The sequence below is a fragment of the Syngnathoides biaculeatus genome, chromosome 4 (assembly GCF_019802595.1).
Source record: "Syngnathoides biaculeatus isolate LvHL_M chromosome 4, ASM1980259v1, whole genome shotgun sequence".
Classification (NCBI taxonomy): Eukaryota; Metazoa; Chordata; class Actinopteri; order Syngnathiformes; family Syngnathidae; genus Syngnathoides; species Syngnathoides biaculeatus.
The window spans coordinates 25,905,355-25,927,254 of NC_084643.1; the positions used below are offsets into that span (position 1 = coordinate 25,905,355).

Sequence of the window (21,900 nt, forward strand, 5' to 3'; positions counted from 1 at the left end):
TTCATACAGAGGACAGTTACTGTCTGACCATTTGAATTGTTTCCCATAGCTAGAAAACAAATGACAGCAAAATGCTACCTAACTTCATGAACTACGGTTAAATGCAATAAAACAAGAACTTGTACTGATAAGTGTGTTGCACATTGTTGATGTTAATAAATGTGCCCCATTTCCTGATTAATGATGGACACTCTTGGTGGACCAAACCATTTTTGAGTCAATGGAAGAGGGAGTATTTCTGTTGAAATATGCTAAAACTAAGTTTACACTTAAAAATGACATAGTTTTTAAAATTAGGGAGATGGGATGCCTCAAATTTTAGGAGTGCTGGGATTCATTTTAGGGATGTTTCGGCAACCCCCGAAATGGGATAGAAACGCCTAGTTATGATAGTCACGTTTAGCAAATATCAGGTTGTTCAGTTACACTGGCTTTGTGGGCTAAATTTTCAAAAAAAATTCCAGATGGTGCTATTGAGACGACCTTTGAGGGGTAATTTCAAATCAAAATGGCTGTCTTGTGTCTTTTCAGGTCTCTTTGCCTGAACCAATATTGGTTGTTGAGACTTTTTTTTGTTTGTTTTTTTGTGGGGCACCTTTCTTATACTGGCCTCATGTTGGAAAGTGAAACGCCCTTCTGGGTAAAAATTTCAGGAACAAAATCCAGAGGTAAAATTTGGTAGATCACGTGAGGAAGTTGACCAGCTGTTTAACTTGGGCTCGTCGTGACGTCACTGGTCCTCCGCGCTCTGATTGGCTCCGTCCCGTGCAACTGTGTGCACTGGTATAAACTCTGAAGTAGTCCGGCAGCTGCAGCAGCAGCAACAGCAGCAACGGTGGAGGCTCTCCTTGTGGGCATCGCGCCACACTGCCGGCCTTCTCCAACTTTTTTTTAAAAAAAATTCTAATTTAATTTATTCCAAAGCGAAAAATGCAACGCTGCGCCAAGTCGTGGGCCATCATCTCGGCCAAAGCGGCGGGGGCGTTGGGGGCGCCGAACCGGACGTGCGCGGTCGCCGGCACCCGCGAGTGGTGGAGAGCCGCCGGGTGCCGGAGCTCCGGGCCGGGGGCGTCCCTAGCAACGCGGGGCGTTCGGACCTCGGCGGTCGGGTGCTCCCGGCGCATCGAGGAGATCCTGCCTCGGCACGACGACTTCGCCGAGCGGCACATCGGGCCAGGTGAACGCGAGAAGCGCGACATGCTGGACGCGCTGGGACTGGAGGTGAAAACACACAAAAACTACTGTCACACTTCTTGGTGATCTCCATGTAAAAGCCGTTTTCTCTTTAGTCCATCGAACAGCTGATTGAGAACACCGTGCCATCGTCCATCCGCATGAGGCAGAGCATGAAGCTGGACGACCCCGTGTGTAAGTTGGCATCCCGATCGCGCATTTTCCTCGCACAACATTTAGTGAGGGTGCAGGCTTTCCATTGAACGTATTTGGAATCGTATCTTAATAATGACGACAATAAAAATCATGCTATGCCGAGTGCAAAGTTTCTCGCCCAGGTCCCAAGTCCAGTTCAATCTGGTTCCAGCGGTCACATTACATCACAGCCGAAGAGGCTCCTAATAAGGTGACATGGATGGATGTAATCTGCCCCATTCAGCCCCCCCCCCCATCCCCACCCCCGAACACACTGTGGTCTTGTCACACTGCACATTGAAGCAAAATGCTCCCTGAAAAACAGAAACAAACATTCAACTCCAGTTTAAACCAGTTAAATCATAACAGACCCTTGGGGGGGGGGGTGCTTTTACAAAGATGCTGATATAAATAAAGCACACAATTCTATACCAATTTTATATTGGTCGTAGTTAAGTATACACTATATTGTGTGACACACAGCAGAGACATTTAAATGTCCCCTTTGAATTATTTTAATATATATTTACGCTCCAAGGCAAAATATAAATACATCAAAATAGGTTTCGATTTCCGCTTGTAGCAAAACTTAGTGTATAAATTAATAAAATCATTTGCTCTATGGCAAAGAACATCAAGTCATGGAAAAAGTTAATAAAAAATATTGATATTTAGACTAGGACGACAGACAAAGTGAATAAAACTTCTATAAATAATCTTTCAAAAGTAATAGTATACAGAACCATGCTAAGCAAAGACCATCCAGCCTAAAATAAATACATGGAATATATAGAAATCTTTAGGATTTTTTTCCTTTCAAGGATTAGAAATATTACAAAGTATAAATATATTAAAATATTTGCTGCATCATGACATGTAAAGATCGCAATTATTAGCAAAAATGAAACAATAATATTACCTGTCTGATGACAAAGATGATATTTATTCAAATGGGGATAATGGCATTATCACGTATTGATATTCTGTACCAGCGAGTCATCAAATGTAAGTACTTGTACTGATCTTGAATAAAGCCATCGTGGTACATCCCTCGATGAAACCAAAACAAATGTTCAAATAAATATTAAAATAAAACACCTGAACAGAGCAAAACACTTTTTAGATGAAGCGAGTTTTATTTTATCCAAGTCGATGAGAGTTGCCGTCTGAGTTAATGAATATGCTATTGATGAATACTTTACGTGCTGGTTCCCATAGAAGTGATTATATTTCTTAATTTTTAAATGGCTGAAGCGTAACACCAGTTTCACATTACTGTCAATAACTGGATGTGTATGTTTTATATTTTTGGCTCAGTCTTGACTTATTAAAATGATTGGCATGTTCAGAGGGCACTAACCATAATCATCTTTTACTTTGCGCAATTGTGTACCTAATAACTCACCACCATCCAAGCTTGATGATTTACTAATGAGCTCGCACGAGTGCTGACACAAATAGCCATTTTTTTTTTGGGGGGGGGGGGGGGGTAGACCATAAACAGCGGCGGGAATCATTAACTAAGTTTGCCGGAATCACCTGCCAAGAGGCGGCATTCGATTGGTCGGGACCGAGAAGGCTTGGTCGCTGCTGTTTTTGTGCCGCTTCAGCTTTTCTGAGGCTTTGTAGAAAAGCCAACATACGGGACAACAATGGAGCGCCCCCCTCAAACCCCCCACCCTCCCACCCTCGACACACTGCTAAAAATGAAATTCTGTATTTTTTATGAAATTTCACGACTTCCCAACAGGCTATTCCCTTGATTTCATCATGGTTTGCTTGATTAACATGGAGCTGTTTAAATTGTATTTTATTTTATATATATATATATATATATATATATATATATATATATATAATTTTTTTTTTTTGGGTCCAATCAGATTTAAGACACTGGGTTGCCATGTTACTCTAATCTGTCCATGGCAGTCAGAATCAGTTGTTTGCCCATGTTTACATTTGAAAACCTGACATTCTTTGACCAATCAGAAGTCAAATTCATCCTCCCATGTCCTGAGTGCTGGCCCTCAACAACACCATTTTTCCAACTGAAACTATTAAAGCTGCATTTGCAGACACTAATACGTTTTAAAATTGTGAGCCAAAATTTGAGCCGCTCAGGTAAAAAAAAAAAATGTTGCAATCAAGGTATTAAATTTTCCCTCAGCAAATAAGGTAGGAGAGTTCTCTATTTTCACATCGGTCTGCTTGTGCCTAAACAAATTTAATTTTGCTTGAATATAATACATTTCCATGAAATCACCATGGAAAGCTTCCAAATTGCAATATTTCAGTCACTACCTTTAATTCCAAAAATGTATCACCCCCCCCATCTCCACTTTTCTTTGCAACTGTTGTATTACAAGGTGGATTAAGTCAAGGCCTCCTCAGCTAAGCGTCAGGTACTAAATTCAAAACACGTTGACTGTGTATTTGTAGCATACAAATAAGATTTCTTCACTGTGCACATTTTTGCATTTCTGCAGTGTATCTATTTTTTTGGGGGGGGTCTTCCCTTTCTCAGTAGTAGTTCAGATGGGGTGCCATTGTCCCATTCCTCAGCGTTGCTAGGCAACCGGAGGAATCTCAGCGGTTGCTTTGGCACAGCTCTCGTTAAATGAGGAGGGTGGGGGGTGGGATAGAAGCATGCTGTATGAATCCAGCTCTTCTGGATGTTTGGAAACAAAATTTTGTCCTCTTTCCTTTTTCCTACATTCAAATCTGCTTCTGCGTTTCTTGATCTCATTAGTTCTGGCGCTTAGAGTGGCGCTCGTCGGAATAATTTGGCATAAAGCAGAGGAGTGGTGTGACGTGACTGCCGCGTGTTGACTCGTGATCAACAAAGTGGCTCAAACTGGTGAGGGGAAAGCCAGTTTAACAAGTTTCAACTGAAAAGTTTCACTTGAGGCAGTTTGGTTAAATATCATGTAATGCAGACGGCAAGATTTCCTTTTCCGGCAACCCACCGGAAATCATTTGGGAGCCTTCAAAGTGAATCTTTCTGAACTTTAGCGTTCAAGCGGGGCTTCTGGTGACCTTAGCATTCCGGTCCCCGACCCTTTTTGCGCCACAGATTCATTGAATAAAAAGCAATATTTTGACAGATGTCCTGTAATAACCATACAGCTCACTGTTACTCCAAATGTAGTTGTTGTAATTAGTGGAAGCCCTGCACTTGTTGCTATCCAAAAAACCGGGCCCCATCTTGGGTTAACCGGAGACTACAACAGCCGAAATGTGTTACTTATCTCTAATAAGTAATTGCGTCATCGCAGTAAATTTTACTTCACAGAGAAAGGATGTTGGAAAATATTCTCTGCGCTGAGCCGTTTTGAATGCTTTATTACATCATTTGGGAGCCTGTTGCCTCATATTCCACAAAGCATCTTGCTGCGTGAGAGTCACCTGTTGCGATATACTGAGCTGTACTTGCATTTTCAATAATGCCCTTGAAAAGAAGCTTTTCTGTGGAAGTTGTATTGTCTTCTTCTGTCTCATCAATTGGCCTTTCCCCCTTTCCCAGGATGGTGTACTCGTATTTGTTTCACTCCTTTTTGTTTGCTTGTGGACATTTTCTTTGAAAAGAGTCACATGACACATGACCAAGACGAGCCATTCCACATGTGTCCAGAGATATACTGAAGGAAGATGGACCTGATTTTCAAAATAAACTCATGTTCTATTTTCTCTTTGTGGTTTAGTACCCAATATCCCATGGATAAGGAACCTGTAGTTGGGGACCACTGCTTTGGAGTATTTTAAGGGGGTTACTTGTATTCAGGATTTTTCTGCACAGCAAAGGTTTGCGAAATGCTGAAATGTTTCATCAGGTCTATTGAACCTTCTGCTTGGTTGAAACAATTGCTTATGTCAACCTTGGCAACTTTGTCATGGCCTGTTAAGCTTGAATTTAAAGTCTGTTCTCAGTTGCTGTTATGGATAATGGTCACCACACAGAAAGGGGCTGGGGGGGGGTGTTATTTTTCTGCCTTTTGGATGTCTTATCCGAGCCGCAACAGCCAGAATACCGTAGTGATGGGATGTTAGTTGGACATTTCACACAACACTGTGTTCCCTCACCGCAGTTTGTTGAAAGAAATTTATGAAAGGCAAAGACTGCTAATCGCAAGTGATGCACCGATACCAACAGTGTACCTCTGTATTTGTAGTTATGGGTGTATCTCTCCTCCTGCCCGATGATAGCCGGGATAGACTCCAGCACTCCTGTGACCCTAGTGAGGATAAGCGGCTCAGAAAATGAATGGGTGGATGGATATTCTCAAGAAGCAGTCTACTTCTTTTTACTCCCTTTTGTAGTCAACACATAGAGGTCAAATGTCTTTGTTTATATCTACCAAAAACGTCATCCTTTGTTGATATTTACCAGAGTCTATGTTCTTATCCTGCTCTTTCATTTGCATTGTGCCCCCTCATGTTCAGACTGAGATACGGTACCTCACAAGTGCAATGCCTTTTGTTACAAATGGAGGGTAAAATGTCAGCAATGGTCCATTGTTACTATAAAGAGTGAAATGCATGCCATGGTCAAGTTAATTTTTTGTTTTTGAACAATACAGGATATTTATTTGAAAACGTTTTTTTTTTTTTCCATGGAAGACTTCATGTCGTTGTCAAGTATCGGTACTCGCTGTGGATCCCTGCTTCCTATCAGAACCTCTGTTACGGATCTTTTGTCACTCACACTCTCTGTGGCTTGTTTGTCACAAGCAAGATGTTGATTTTGTTTTACTTTTCCCAGCTCAGCAACTTTCATTTGATGCTATACATTTGTGCTTGGGCTCTTCCAGGTGAGAACGAAGTGCTGGAGTCGCTGCACAAGATTGCGTCTAAGAACAAAGTTTGGCGTTCCTACATCGGCATGGGTTACTACAACTGCTCTGTGCCACCACCCATTCAGAGGAATCTCCTGGAGAATGCAGGCTGGTGAGCGAAAGACCTCTAATCTGCTGACCAACCACAAGCTTTTGATCGCTCTGCTCTTATGAATTCGAATGACAGGAAGCCACCTTGTGACTTCAGTTTTCTGACTTGTGACAAAGTGAGTCAGTGCATATTCTCTGCTGGACTTTTAGGAACCCACTCGGCCAATTATTTATTTTTTTGTTAACGTAAAACATGCATCAATTTTCTTAGCCGCTTATCCTCACGAGGGTCGCGAGAATGCCGGAGCTTATCCGAGCTGTTAACGGGCAGGAGGCTGGGTACGCCCTGAACTGGTTGCCACCCAATCGCAGGGCACATAGAGACAAACAACAGTTGCACTCACAATTACACCTAAGGGCAATTTAGAGTGTCCAATTAATGTTGCATGTTTTGGGGATGTGGGAGGAAACTGGAGTGCCCGGAGAAAACCCACGCAGACATGGGGAGAACATGCAAACTCCACATAGTCATTACCTAAGTTTACTCGGATGACTTGCACCGAAGTGAATCAGCCAGAAATTCATAGTCCGGAGTCCGATGCTGACAGCCAGCCTTAAAGCACACTTCCACCTGATCATCAGCGAGGGTTGAACGGTACTTCCCTTAGGTGTCCTCAAGTCCCTTTGTATTTGTCATCCTCAGGGTGACTCAGTACACACCTTACCAGCCTGAGGTGTCCCAAGGCCGCCTGGAATCTCTCCTTAACTACCAGACCATGATCTGCGACATCACAGGCCTTCCTATGGCCAATGCCTCGCTGCTAGACGAGGGCACGGCTGCCGCCGAAGCCATGCAGCTCTGCCACAGGTATGAATACACGTCATACGTTAACGGCAAGGGAGGGATCCCAACTCTCCGTGACAGTTTTGGCTTTCTTTGTCATCTTCTTTATTCAGACAGAACAAAAGAAGAGTCTTCTACATCGACCCTCGCTGTCACCCTCAGACCATTGCGGTGGTGCAGACTAGAGCCAAGTAGAGTCACAAATAAATGTCTCTCAAACGTCTTGAACGACATATCAAACATGAGCGCCCGTGTGTCTCTGATGTTCCAGCTACATCGGTGTGAGTACTATACTGAAGCCACCCCATGAGATGGACTTCAGCAAGAAAGACATCAGCGGTGTTCTGTTCCAGTACCCGGACACTGACGGCAGGGTGGAGGACTTCACGGCCCTTGTGGATCGGGCCCACAAGGGAGGGGTGAGACTATGAAAATGTCAATAAAATGGTGGACGAGTCATCAGCACCTGTGTTTAAAAGTTGAAGTCCTTGTTATGAATCTCTGTGTGGAGTTTGAATGTTCTCACTGTCGTTGAATAGGTTTTCTCCAGTTGCTCTGTTTAATCCCATGTTGGGTTGATTGAATGTTCCAAGTTGTATCAACGGTTGTTTGTCTATGCAGTAAGTGCCCTACCCAGTCCAGGGTACCCTTCCTCTCACCCAAAGTTAACAGGGATGAACTCCAACTAACCTGTGACCCTAATGAGGAACTGTTGTACAGGAAATTAATTGCTGGCTTGATTTAAAGTATAGTAGCTTTCGAAAATGGCATGAAAATGGCAAAATAGTTTTATGCTTACAATGGATACTGGACACACTTAAGAGTCTCCACTTGGCTGCACTAGCTCTCACTTGTCTCGAGAGTAAAATATTTCCTTACTATGACCAACAAAAGAGCCCCTGCCCGCCGTGTTCTCCACGATTGTTTTTCAGTCTTTAAAATGATCAGTTCAATGATGGCTTTGCCGTTTCCCACCAATTTTTTTTTTTTTTTTGGTCTAGGCCCTGGCTTGTTGCGCGACAGATCTGCTGGCACTGTGCATACTGCGTCCCCCCGGGGAGTTCGGGGTGGACATTGCGCTTGGAAGCTCCCAAAGGTTTGGCGTACCTCTTTGCTACGGGGGTCCTCACGCTGCCTTCTTTTCTGTCAAAGAAAACCTGGTTCGAATGATGCCCGGCAGGATGGTCGGCGTCACCAGGTAGGATGTCGAGACTTCATAAAAATGACAAAAGGTGAGGGATATTGAGCTGTCTGCTGAAACTTCTACCAAAAGTCCTGAAATACCAACAGTTGGATGTGTGCATTAAAACATTTAGAAGGTCAAATTTTAGGTTAAGCCACAAATTTCACCGGAAAGCTGATTATCCCTAACTTTTTAATAGAGGTGCATGTTATGTAGGTGTTCTAGTTAAAAACTTACATTAAGTGCGCACACGCACATACACATTTATTTATTTTTGTAAGGGATGCTGCAGGAAAGGAAGTATTTCGGCTTGCACTTCAGACCAGGGAGCAGCACATCCGCAGAGACAAAGCCACTAGCAACATCTGCACAGCTCAGGTAGGACTTCAGAACCCAAACACCTCACAAAAATATCCCACTGCATCCCAAGTGGACTCATTTTCCGACAACCAGGCCCTGCTGGCGAATATGGCCGCCATGTTCGCACTGTACCACGGCCCACAAGGACTCAAACACATTGCCGAGAGGACGCACAACGCCACTCTTCTACTCGCCGAGGGTAAGGTCCTTGCACCATGTGAGCGCAAACCCGACGATGAAGTCATTGTTGTGGTGCAGGTCTGAAGAGAGCAGGACACCGCCTGCACAGCGAGATGTTCTTTGACACACTGAAGATCACCTGTGGCGTGGCAGCCAAGGACATCCTGGAGAGAGCTGCGCAGAGGAGTATCAACCTCAGGGTCTACGCTGATGGAGTGGTGAGGACTTCATGTGTTTTGGCTATTTAGAGTCCAGGGTTATCACTGTATCATCCATTTTCTTTCTCTAGCACTATTACTAACAACTCATTTTATCTATACAGTCGTGTCCAAACTTATTTGAACAGCAAGGTCAACTCCTTTGTTTTGATTGTATACTGAAGACATTTGAATTTCAGATCCAAAGATGAATATGAGACAAATGTTCAGAATTCTAGATTTTATTTCATGGTTTTTGCATCTAAACGTGGTAAACCACTCGGGATAGAGCAACTGTTGTTTGAAGCCACCAACTTTTGAAGTGCACAAACATATTGGAACACACGATTAAATTGACTTAAAACAAATAACATTTAATATTTGGTGCCATAACCCTTACTTGCAATAAGTGCACAAAGCCTGGAACCATTGACTTCACGAGACTGTCGCATTCTTCATTTGAAATGGTTTTCCTCATCCCAATACTTTTTTCCGGTCTTGTTTTTTTTCCTGGGGGTTTCTCCCTTCAGTGTCCTCTTCAAGAGGTAGAATACATGCTCTATTTGGTTAAGGTCCAGTGATTGACTAGGCTAGTCAAAGACCTGCTTTTTACTCCTGATGAAGTCCTTTGTTGTGTTGGCAGTGTACTTTGCCTCACTGTGTTCTTGCACAATGAAGCTTGTCCTCATTAGTTTGGATGCATTTTTTTTCCTTCAAATTGCCAGACAAAATGGTTTACCAACCTCCGCAGGGTAGCGGTGAAGGTGTTACACTGCACTGTTTGAAGATGACTGTGAGAACAGACATTTAGAGGTCATATCACAAGCTGCAAAAGAATTCTAAGGCCAGATTGGAACAAAGTTTTCTGGACTGTAGAGACGACGATTAACCTCTACCAAAGTGATGCAAAGGCCAAAGTATGGAGAAAGAAAGGATCTGCTTATCATCCAAAACACACAAGCTCATCTGTGGAGCATGGTGGAGGTCGTGTCATGGTTTAGCAGAATATGGCTGCTTCTGGAACAGGCACATTAGTCTTTATTGATGATGTCACTCGGGATGGTAGCAGCAAAATGAATTCTGATGCCTGAAAAAACATTGTCACGCATTTCAAGTCCTGAAGATGAGATGGAAGTGACAAATTAAATAAAATCTGGAATTCTGAACCTTTGTCACATATTCATCTTTTGATCTGAAACCCAAATTGTATTCAACAAAAAGAAAGGAATTGACCTTGCTGTTCCAATAATTTGGGAGGGGACTGTAGGTGCTTTTCAAACCACTCAAAGTCACTCCACAAACATGATTAATAAATCAAGCAATACGATAAAAATGAAACAACATAAAACAACAATTACTGTAAAATAACAAATGATAAGGGAAATGTTCAAGTGAAAAGGCAGGTGATTCTTGAGTTTCAATCTAAAGCGGATTAATGAGTTTGTGTTGCAGTTACAGACTCATGCATGTCCACTATCTGGGTTTTATATTTAACAGTTCCAGTTAGGGTAACCAAGACTTACCTCTTCACTTCCATTGAGGGACTGAGCCATTCCCAGACCAGACAGTCCTACTTTTCAGCTCTCTTCTCAGTCTGACACGCCCAGAAAACTTCATCCCAGAACAGTTTACAAACCATCCTGAAACAAACCCAATAAACTGGAGGAATGGTACCAGTAAAGTCTGTTACTAGAGGTACTTGGCCAAAGTTAAATTCTCAAACTTGACGGGCGACTCCCAATTGTCATACCAAAAAGGACACATTTCTGGTGTGTTAGTCAATCAATATAAAAAGTCCTTTAAGTTATGTAGAGTAACCCAAAACCCGTGACCTTACCTAAGAATGAGGGAATAAAGATGGTGGAGAACTAGGGTGTGTGACTAGAGAACTTATGACCATACTTGGGATAAGGAATTGATTTGATTTGGTGAAATGTCAAAATAATCCAACAGAAGTTTACTGGTCGAATTTTCATTGGTTCTAGATGGATTGAAGACTCTCATGGATTGGAAAATTAATGAGGACCAAAGCTCAAGATGGTTTTAGTATACTAGGGAGGCACCCTTGTTTCCCCAACTTGTACATTTTCGTATAACCTAAAACATTAGACCATACTAGGGATAAGGGACTTATTTAGTTACCTTAAACTGGTAGAATACCTGAATGATTACATATGGGGTCTTCTATTGTTCTTACGAGGTGGAAAGACTCCCAAAAGTGTGAGGCGGAGTTGGGGGCACTGAAGATGGTCTTTAGAAACACGGCTCTCGTTTTTGCGTCAGTATAAAGTATTATGAAGTGCATACCCAGCTCAAGGATAAGATGGAAATACTTACCATGTCAAACTCTTCCCCTATGTTTCAATCGCAAAATTTCTTGATATGACTGGCTGATTGATTTGCTTCGCATTTAAAGTGGTGGAGGGGCCAAATGATCCTAGATTGGTTCCTGATAGGATGTTCGATTGATCTCAGAATGTGGGACAACTCTCATGGATACACCTGTTGTGGTAGAGGAAACAAAGATATAACCCTACATCGGTAGAAGGTTGGTCATAGGTTGCCATATCTGGACCTCTTGTCAGTCAGTGTGTTGTCAAAATCACAAAATTAAGATTGAGGAGTAACTGTTCCACTTTCATGTTCCCGTTCTCTTTTGATGGAATTGCAGTTCTGTGATTTGAAAATATGGTCACAAAACGACATTGTGAACTGAGCCTGTGAATTGTCTGGAGGTGGTACAACGGCTGTGTGAAAAGGCAAAGTGGCAGGCCGAGACACAGATGTGAAGTTTTAACAAATGAAACTCACTTCTTCAAATGTGCTCCAAGCCGGGACATGGATGTGAAATCTTAAACTGAAAGTCAGTTCTTCATATTTGCTGTTTTGTTTCTTTGCTCATTGCAGTTAGGTGTATCACTGGATGAGACTGTGACGGAAAGAGACCTGGACGACTTGCTCTGGGTCTTTGGCTGTGAATCCTCTGCTGTATGTTTACAACAATGCTTAGTTTCTACCCCTCCTGTTTTGTTGCTTTGGGCTAATCCCAGGGCTGTGTGCTTTAATTATTTTTTTTAGGAGCTGATAGCCGAGAAGATGGTCGAGCGGATGAAGGGAATAATGGGAAGTCCTTTCAAGAGGACCAGCAAGTATCTGGCGCACCAGGTCTTTAACAGGTGGAGAGTTACTTTCATCATGAACTAGAATTCCATCTTATCTATTGTATGGCACTATATGTGACTTAACAAGATTTGTTGTTCCAGTGCTTTGACAGTTCGCCTATAAAGAGAACTTTTATCTTTACAATAATTTGTAGCACAGGTATTTTTATTTTATTTTTTTATTTTCTATATTATTCCTTTTTATTTTATTGTATCCCATGCTTACTAGAGCTCTAATGTGATAGCATATGGGGGTTTACAAGATTTGTTGTTCCTCTTGAGTTTTAGCCATTAACATACTGTATGTCATATGTCTGTATTTTCAGCGCTTTTTGGAGGTTTTTTTTTTGCGTCATGTACAGAACTATAATACAATGTTATCTCTAACATGATGGCATGGTTAAGCTAATAAGGTTTGTTGTTTTGAAGCTGAGTGTTAGCTGCTAACGTGAACTTTTATCAGACTTGTCCTCCAATAATATTTAGTTAGTCAGGTAGTTTTATTCTCTAAATCATTTTAATCATCATGAACTAGCATTCTGTGCTACCTGGAGCAGTGATTGTACAATCATAGAAAATGGAGCCCATTCTGGCTCTCAGAGTGCAGTGAGAGCCTCACGTTGGGTTTCTAAACTTTCACAAGATACGTTGCTCTTCTTGTTAGCTTCTAATTATTATCCTAATGAGGGTCATGATTTTCATTTGTTCATATCGACTGTGTGTGTGTGTGTGTGTGTGTGTGTGTGTGTGTTGTGTGTGTGTGTGTGTGTGTGTGTGTGTGGTGTGTGTGTGTGTGTGTGAGAGAGAGAATCACGTAATGAACTAGCATTCCATACTAACCTGATGTCTTGTGTGATTTAATAAGATTTGTTGTTCCGCCTACTTGCTTTAAAGTTAAGTGTTAGCCACAAAAGTCAAGTTTTGCCAGTCTTGTTCTCTGTTAACATTTATCTGCTGAGGCAAGGACTTTTCTCAACCTACCCCGTCTTTGCTCGGAGGCTTTTATCTTTACTGGGGCTATAAATAATAGTCTTGGTCTTTATCTTTTAGTAGCTCGGACTGAAACATGTCATGCCCAGTCAGCCTTTTATACGATTGTTAGCACGTTGCTAACAATCTTGCTTTGGGTTGTCCTCAGTTACCACTCAGAGACAAACATTGTACGTTATATGAAGCGCTTGGAAAACAAAGACATCTCCCTGGTGCACAGCATGATCCCACTGGTGAGAACTCAACTGCATTACCATTTTGAAATAAGATATTTATGAACAATAATTATGGGGTCTGTTTAGGGTTCCTGCACCATGAAGCTGAATAGCTCTTCGGAGCTAATGGTAAGTCTCGTATCTACAAACAATCAGAAAGTCTTGCTTTTTTTTTAATGTAATATTTTTCTTTTAGCTCAAAAGTATTTTTGATTTATTTATTTTTGCTTTAGCCAATCACCTGGAGGGAGTTTGCCAACATTCACCCATTCGTGCCTCTGGAGCAGGCCGAAGGCTACCAGAAGCTCTTCAAGCAGCTGGAAAAGGACCTCTGTGAGGTGACAGGATACGACAAGATCTCCTTCCAGCCAAACAGGTGACCCCAGGATGGGATTTCATCATCTGTGGGCCATAATATAACCAAATGTTTCAGAGAATCTGGAGAAATCTCGACATGTAAGCAGAAAGGCCAAAAACCAACATCGAATGCTCGTGATCTTTTATTCCTTTGTCACTACAAAGAATCGAAGTCAAAACTACCATGCAAAGCGAAAGCTTCATATCAGCAACGCTGCTGGCTTCTCTGGGTTCGAGCTCATCTGAGATGGGCCGATACAAAGTGGAAAAAGTGTCCTGCGGTCTGACGAGTCAACATTTGAAATTGTTTACGGAAATGATATGTCGTGTCCTCCGGGCCAAAGAGAAAAAGGACCATCCGGATCGCCGTCAGTGTAAAGTTAAAAAAACACCACATGTGATAGTGTGAGGGTATATTTTTTACCCCTTGAATGGGTAACTTGCACATCTGGAAAAGTACATATTGTTTTTGGAGCCCCATAGGCTGCCATCCAAGCAATGTGTCCCCCTTAACTCTTTATCAAATTAAATATACTATACTACATAGGTTGAAAAGGTTTTTTCAAATCATGTATTCTACCTTTTTACACATTTTACACAAAACCCTAACTTTTTCAGAGTTGGGGTTTGTAGTTAAGAGGGGAAAAAAGGCATTTCTCGTAAAGCAAATGTCTAGAGTGCCGTATGGAATGCCGCAAATTGACTAGTTTATAATGCACATAATTTTCAGAAGATGAAGTAATTATATTACCAGAAATGGGGTGAAACAGTAGTTAGGGAAATAGAAATGTAATTATGACGAAAAAAATGTCACTGACCATTATACACGGGAAGTAGTTGGGTAGAGGAATTCTGCAGGCCATAGTGATTAAATATCTCATGTAGGCTCAGGCCAAGTGTATATTAAGTATTGTCTGTTTGTACTTAACCATGTTGTCTTGTTTTGTGTTTCAGTGGCGCTCAGGGAGAATATGCTGGGCTGGCAGCCATTAAGGCCTACCTCAATTCAAAGGGGGAGAACTCAAGAAGCGTAAGTCATTTTTGCAAGTTTATTTAGTTTTTTTTTGTACTGTTTGGCTGTTAGGTCAAGCAGAAAGGTTTTGTTCGTACAATAACCGTCAGAATTGTCGTGTAATTGCTGTGCCTGAGGACCCCACCTAATCTAGAGGTGGGGTTGGGCCCAGGAGACCATCCGAGAGGGGCTTGTTGGACAGGACTCCTCCCACACTTGGGGGGGTTCCACCAGCCCCACAGAGACCCTCTGAAAACCAACCACCCAGAGTAGGCTGCAGGTACCCAACGCCAACCCCTCAATCCCCAGAAGAGTGAGACACCCCCACTAACAAGGGTGTCAAAATAATTTTTTCTGTGGTCCACATTTTATATAAAGTTTCTCTCAGAGGGCTGTTATCCATCCATCCTATAATGTAGCCAGACCCCGTGCAATCCGAAGGCAAGATTCTCGTATGACTGATCCGTATCACTCACATTTCTCCACACACTGAGCTACGATGGGTCACGGTGACATCATTGTTTAACACACTTGCCGATTGGTCACAACTTGAGAACAAGTCTCAGATAAGAAGTCCCAAGAGATTAAAGAATGACTGACTGGACTCTTTGTACCTGTGCTCCAATGCCTGTTCCTTTTTTTTTTTTTTTTTGTAAAGGTCTTTGTGTGCACGTCTATGATAGGGAGTCGTTCTTGAAAGAATCAAAGTTCAAATTGACAAGATTCCATATTTGGTATTTACGTTTTGCCGAGGCCTTTTGCTTCTCTGTGTCATTTGTGGACGTTGCCCAAGCCGGAGGTCTAAGTGCCCTGGTTTGATTGTGCAATGTCACTGAGTCGCGCCCTAATAAGGCAGCAGATCAATTAGTGACCAGCGGGACTTTTAACCATTGAGGTCACCCAAAAAAAAAAACAAATAAAAAAAACATTGCGGTCACTGTTGCTGGATGTTTGTCACATTGTTCACATTCAAAATTAGAATGTATATTTTTTATGTATGAAGACAGGAAATCTTGAATAGCCCACTAAGAAAAAAAAAAAAAAATCAGACTTTTCGCAACTTAATAAGGCAATTAAAAGTTACTGTATTTACAAAAATTAAAATGGCTGACCAAAATTACACACTCAATTTGATAATTTTTCTTTTTAAAATGCATTTATATATATATATATATTATATATATATATATATATATATATATATATATATATTTTTTTTAAATCAAAATAAATTGATCAACATACCGAAGAACAGAAACATCTGGATTTTATTTAAAAAAAAAAAAATCCACTTACAAAAACTGATGGAAATGATTTTTCTGTTTATCATAAATAAAAATCTAGAGTGGCACAAAAACCAAATTGATAAAATAATTACCTCCATGATGCATTTAAACTTATTTTTGTTGTTATAATTAATGTAGGAAAGTAGGTTGCATCTAAATCAAGGGCTGAACTGGACAACCCCGATGAATTGATGAAATGGCATCTTGATATCTCTATTAATAAGCTCTTTTTGTGGCGCAGGTATGTTTGATCCCCAAGTCTGCACACGGCACAAACCCGGCCAGCGCTCAGATGGCGGGCATGAAGGTGCAAGTGGTGGAGGTGGATAAAGACGGCAACATCGACCTGGTCCACCTCAAGGCCCTGGTATCTTGCCCACCTTTCTAAATTACTTTTTAAAATGTATATTTTTTAGTGTTTGCAGTTTTTTAAAATTGACATTATTTATATAAGTTACAAAATTGTGTATTACTTTTATTTTTAGCAGCAGTTTTCCAATTAAGACCTTAACTATTGTTAATGTACAGTGATCCCCTGCATGGTCACACTTCGCTATTCGCCAGAGCTCCCCCCTAATTGAAGAGTAGCTCTTTGGTGCCCTCTTTTTGCTTATTGGTAAAAAGGAACTGTTTAAATAGGGGAAGGTACGGAAGCGTATTGCTGCCTTCCAAAAAAAAAAACAAAAAAAAAACCCAACTATATATATATATATATATATATTATAACATATGTTTCACGTTACAGTGTGGTTAAGTCCACGTTATAATGTGAATCATTTCATGTTGTAATGTGAAAAGTTTCAATTTATAACGTAACTCATTTCATGTTGTAGTGTGAAACTTTGTTATAACATGATATGCTCTACATTATTTGATCCGTTTCATGTTATAACGTAGAGTCGTTTCACATTATGATGTTGAAAATACAAAATAAATAAATTTAATGAAATGATTCACTTAGATGTTCTTGCTCCATGCGTAAAAGGCAATCTTCTGGTACACCACGAGTCCGTTCAAAGCCCTCCAAATCCATGTTTTGTGCAACACTCAACGAGAGTCTACTTCTAGCTCTGTCTTCCTGTACGGCACCTTGGAAGGATGTGAGTGATCACAGGGCTGGAACAAGTTGACGCCAACTTTTGAGGTTATAACGTACAACTTAATAGGTTTTCCCGTGATATGTTTCATGTTATAGTGTGATAAGTTACATGTTATATTGTGGTTCATTTCACGTTATAACATGAAACATTTCATGTTATAATGTGAAATTAATTGTTTTTCCATGAAATGATTCATGTCATAACATGTAATTAACCACTTTATAACGTTAGACATTTGTTATAACATGAAACATCCACATTATAATGTGAAACATACCACGTGATGGCGACTTTTTTTTTTTGGGGGTGTGGCAGCAATACGCTTCCGCAGTAAGGAGGTTCTGTGACACGGGTGAAACTGCCACATAATAGAAATAGGGCTGTGCTGCCATCGTGTGGTATCTATAGGTACTTAAGCCTTTTTAACAGTATTCTCGTCCCATTTGGGGAAAAATAAATACAATTATTAGCCTTAATATCCCAAAATGTCTCAGCAAATAATGCAATAAGCGTATTTGAAGCTAATAATCCCCCCCAAAACAGACCAAATTCTGTCCTGATCGACTCCTGCTTGTTTTTTCTTAATCGGCGTCCTCCGCCTTCCAGGTCGATAAGCACAAGGCTAACCTGGCGGCCATGATGATCACGTACCCGTCAACGTTCGGTGTGTTTGAGGAGCAAATCCAGGATGTGTGCGACCTCATCCACCAGAATGGGGGCCAGGTCTACCTGGATGGTGCCAACATGAACGCCCAGGTATGTCTTTATATCTTCGTAAATATGAAGCTATCGTGCTGAATGTTATACTTGTCGAATGAGTAAAAGTAGCAAAGGTGTTTTTCCAGGTGGGTCTGTGTCGTCCTGGAGATTATGGCTCCGATGTGTCTCACCTGAACCTGCACAAAACCTTCTGCATCCCTCACGGAGGCGGCGGACCTGGCATGGGCCCCATCGGAGTGTAAGTCCCAATCTTGCTGATAGCGGTCTTGGGGAATGAATAATTACAAATAATGACATGATGTCATTCAATTATAGTTGCTTTTGGAAATTTCCATTACATTTGGGGGGAAGCTACAAAGCTCAGATTTTGTTCATTTACATTTTTATACACATAGATATAATATTACACTTTGGTCATGTCCCATTGTCAAGTCTCAGATCTTTAAATTTTTTTTTCCAACTATGACCAACAAAGCACCACCTTGCGCTGACTTCTTTTCCTTTCGGCTTGTCTCGAAAGGGTGTTTTTCCATCTAAGCCTATCTCGTGCATCTTCCTCTCTAACACCCACTGTCCTCATGTCCTCCCGCACAACATCCATCATCAACCTTTTCTTTGGTCTTCCTCTCGCCCTTTTGCCTGGCAGCTCCATCCTCAGCACTCCTCTACCAATATACTCACTCTCTCTCCTCTGAACGCGTCTAAACCATTGAAGTCTGGAGAAGTTTTGTCTCCAAAAGATCCAACTTTGGCTGTCCCTCTAATGAGCTCACTTCTAGAGAGAATCAACATCTTCATTTCTTCCGCCTTTTAGTTCTGCTTCCTGTTGTCTCTTCAGTGCCACCATCTGTAATCCGTACATCATGGCCGGCATCACAACTGTTTTATAAACCTTGCCCTTCATCCTCGGACTTGGACTTTTTATGGAATATTCCAACTTTTGTTTGCATGTAACTAGAAAAGGAAAATGGTGCACTAGTTGACAGCTGTGCTTGTCCTACAAGAATGTCAGTGTCCTACCGGACTATAGAAATGTCATAATACAGGCATTCTACTACTAGTGCACTAAATTGTTTTACTAGTAAGGACAGAGAGTGTACTAGACATGTGCCCTGAACTGGATATCACGGACATGGAATACATTCTATTCTCAAAGGGCTTTCTGTCGTCTTCAGTTTTGCTTTAGCATTAGCAGCCTGTGGTTTGCCCCTCCCCCTGTGCAGGAAAGCCCACCTGGCACCATTCCTGCCAAGCCACCCGGTGGTCTCCATGAGCTCGGTCAACAGCGGCAGCTCTCTGGGCACCATCAGCGCCGCGCCGTGGGGATCCAGCGCCATCCTGCCCATCTCCTGGGCCTACATTAAGGTCGGCACTGAAAAAGCATATGCAGTAGTAGTAATATTCTCCATGTTCCGATTATTCATGCGCATACTTGTCGTGTGTTTTTGAACGAAAGATGATGGGTGCCAAGGGCTTGGTTCATGCCACAGAGATTGCCATCCTCAACGCCAACTACATGGCCAAGCGGCTGGAAGGCCCCTACAAGATCCTCTACAGAGGGTCGAAAGGTACATTGGGGTGTGCAGTTAATAAGAGATGATCACGCCCGCAAAAGTTTGTGAGCGAGCGCCGCCAGGAAGAGGCAACGTTTGCGAGTAAATGGCACCCACCCACAAAGTCGTTGTAATGGCCTATAGATGCCACAATATGGTGGCAAAACACTCCCCCTTCAACTCAGTATGTTTTCTTGGACCCTTCATTGCACCAAAACACTACTTTTTGATTAGACACAGCTCTGGCCTGAACACAAACACCAAATAGGTACAAGTCGGTTTTTGGTTTTCAATGCAAGAGTTAGAAAATGGAGAGACGAGCGTACGTTTCAACAGGCTTCGTGGCGCACGAGTTCATTTTGGATGTGAGGCCCTTCAAGAAGACTGCCAACGTGGAGGCTGTGGACGTGGCCAAGAGGCTCCAAGATTACGGTTGGTTCACATCCCACTTTTTACCTCCAAAAATGTGCAAACCCCCCCAAACGTTTGTGGTTTTTATGAAATTCTCATTTCTTTAGGGTTCCACGCGCCTACCATGTCGTGGCCCGTCTCGGGAACGCTGATGATCGAGCCCACCGAGTCGGAGGACAAAGCGGAGATGGACCGCTTCTGCGACGCCCTGCTCGGCATCCGGCAGGAGATCGCCGACATCGAGGAGGGCAGGATGGACTCTCGCGTCAATCCGCTCAAGGTTCTTGTTGCCGCCGTGCGGCGAGCGTAATGGATGAGCCCGCCCGCCGTCTCACCTGTGTTTCTTTCCAGATGTCTCCTCACTCATTGGCTTGCGTCTCCTCCTCCACTTGGGACCGACCTTACTCCAGAGAGTTTGCCGCCTTCCCCTTGGTCAGTGGCTGAGTCGAAAGCATGTGGACGCTTGTGTTTTTTATTTATAAATCTGATTGGATTGGTTTTTAAAAATTTTTACGATTATAACACTCCAAATATCGATAATCAAATAGGAAAGGAATAATTTCAAATTAAATTTTGAACATATTTTAAATTTTTTTATTAAAAATAATACGAAATCACTTTTGGAATTTAAAGAAAATTGAAAAATGTGGAAGAAATTGTCACTTAAGGTTTTAGTGTGACAATTAAATGTGAGTAATAGCAATTTATTTTTCGGGGATTAAATTTATAATGGTGAGCCTTGCCTAAACTGCTCCCCCCCCCCCCATTCTAGACATAATGTCAAGTCTTACCAAGTCTAAGAATTCCATTTTTGAAAATATATTTTTTAATGTTAGAGAAATGACTGCTGTAACATATTAGCTGGTTTACACAAAATGCAACTAAAATGAAAAACTTTTTTTTTTTTTCCCCCCCGCAGCCCTTCATTCGTCCCGAGACCAAATTCTGGCCGAGTATCTCACGGATCGACGACATTTACGGCGATCAACACCTGGTGTGCACCTGCCCCCCCATGGAGGTCTACGAGTCCCCCTACGAGGCGAAGCGGGCCTCCTCCTAAAGCCTTTCTCTCCTTTTGGCTCTGACCCAACGTCCACCCCTGAGCCTTTGATGCACCTCGCCATGATAGGAAAACCCCTAAGAGGAACTGTTGGGGGAGGGGGGGGGGTCCACAAATAATCACAATAATACAAAGTTGTTGCATATTAAGCAGGACCGCACCGCATTGGGACTGAGCCTACCTGAATTACCCCCGACCCCGCCATTTCCATTCGTAACAAATCTGGGTTCTTTGCAACTCTTTCAATGGACCAAAGGTGCAACTTTTGCCTTTTAAAAAAAAACAAAAAAAACAATACAATTGCATCCCGTCACAACTTTACAATACTTCTCAAAAACAAAAATTCCTTGTGCCTCTATTGTTGCTGCCTTGATGTTCCCTTGTTTTTTTTTCTTCTTAAATAATATTCTTGTAGCCTTGTTAATGTTATTTTATAGTCTCAGTTTTAAAAATCCGTCCCCCCACCATTGTGTTTTCTTGAGTGGATGTTAGTTTGTTCTTCATATTTACAGCTCAGAATGACCAAGTAGTATATTTTACTCTAATTTAACTGGACTCCAACCATGTGCTCCATGGTTACTTTCTTACTAATGCATTTTTTTTTTTTTTTTTTGCTAAGAAGACCAAATAATTAAATGAGACTCATGTTTAGGTGGTATTTCTTTTGACTTCTTATTTTAGTATAGTAACACACACTCACTCACACTTACAAACTTGTAAATAAAATAAAGACATGTAAATTGTCTTTGCAGATTTTCCATCACCCACGGGTGCATTCCAGCAATCCGGTTATGTTAATCTCAGGAAGTTGAATTTGAGGAAAAGTCTGATCGATCAATCAGCGTCAAATAGTCGAGTAAGAACAATTCTTATTTGGTCACTGTGGAATAAGCAGACCGGACCTGGTGCTAAATCCTGACTTTCTGCAGGTCTTCCCCCACCTGAAGCAAACTTAGCATATTTTTCTCCGGGATCCATTTAACACCGAGGCATAGCTAAATCTTCAGTTCTAGCATTTAT

General features: G+C 41.8%; 1 protein-coding gene across 1 annotated transcript; it reads left to right on the forward strand.

Moving 5' to 3' along the window:
• Positions 1 to 800: 800 nt before the first annotated feature.
• gldc (glycine dehydrogenase (decarboxylating)) lies at positions 801 to 21,538 on the forward strand. Its single transcript, XM_061818217.1, has 25 exons — positions 801 to 1,221; positions 1,290 to 1,368; positions 6,177 to 6,312; positions 6,955 to 7,119; positions 7,209 to 7,286; positions 7,367 to 7,514; positions 8,097 to 8,293; positions 8,560 to 8,656; positions 8,732 to 8,837; positions 8,897 to 9,036; positions 11,923 to 12,003; positions 12,094 to 12,191; positions 13,315 to 13,399; positions 13,469 to 13,510; positions 13,615 to 13,757; positions 14,693 to 14,768; positions 16,278 to 16,403; positions 17,743 to 17,892; positions 17,982 to 18,094; positions 19,080 to 19,221; positions 19,313 to 19,424; positions 19,746 to 19,841; positions 19,928 to 20,100; positions 20,172 to 20,252; positions 20,740 to 21,538. Exons 1-25 carry the CDS (start codon positions 931 to 933, stop codon positions 20,878 to 20,880), a joined length of 3,096 nt encoding a protein of 1,031 aa, XP_061674201.1. The 5' UTR covers positions 801 to 930; the 3' UTR covers positions 20,881 to 21,538.
• The last annotated feature ends 362 nt before the right edge of the window (positions 21,539 to 21,900 follow it).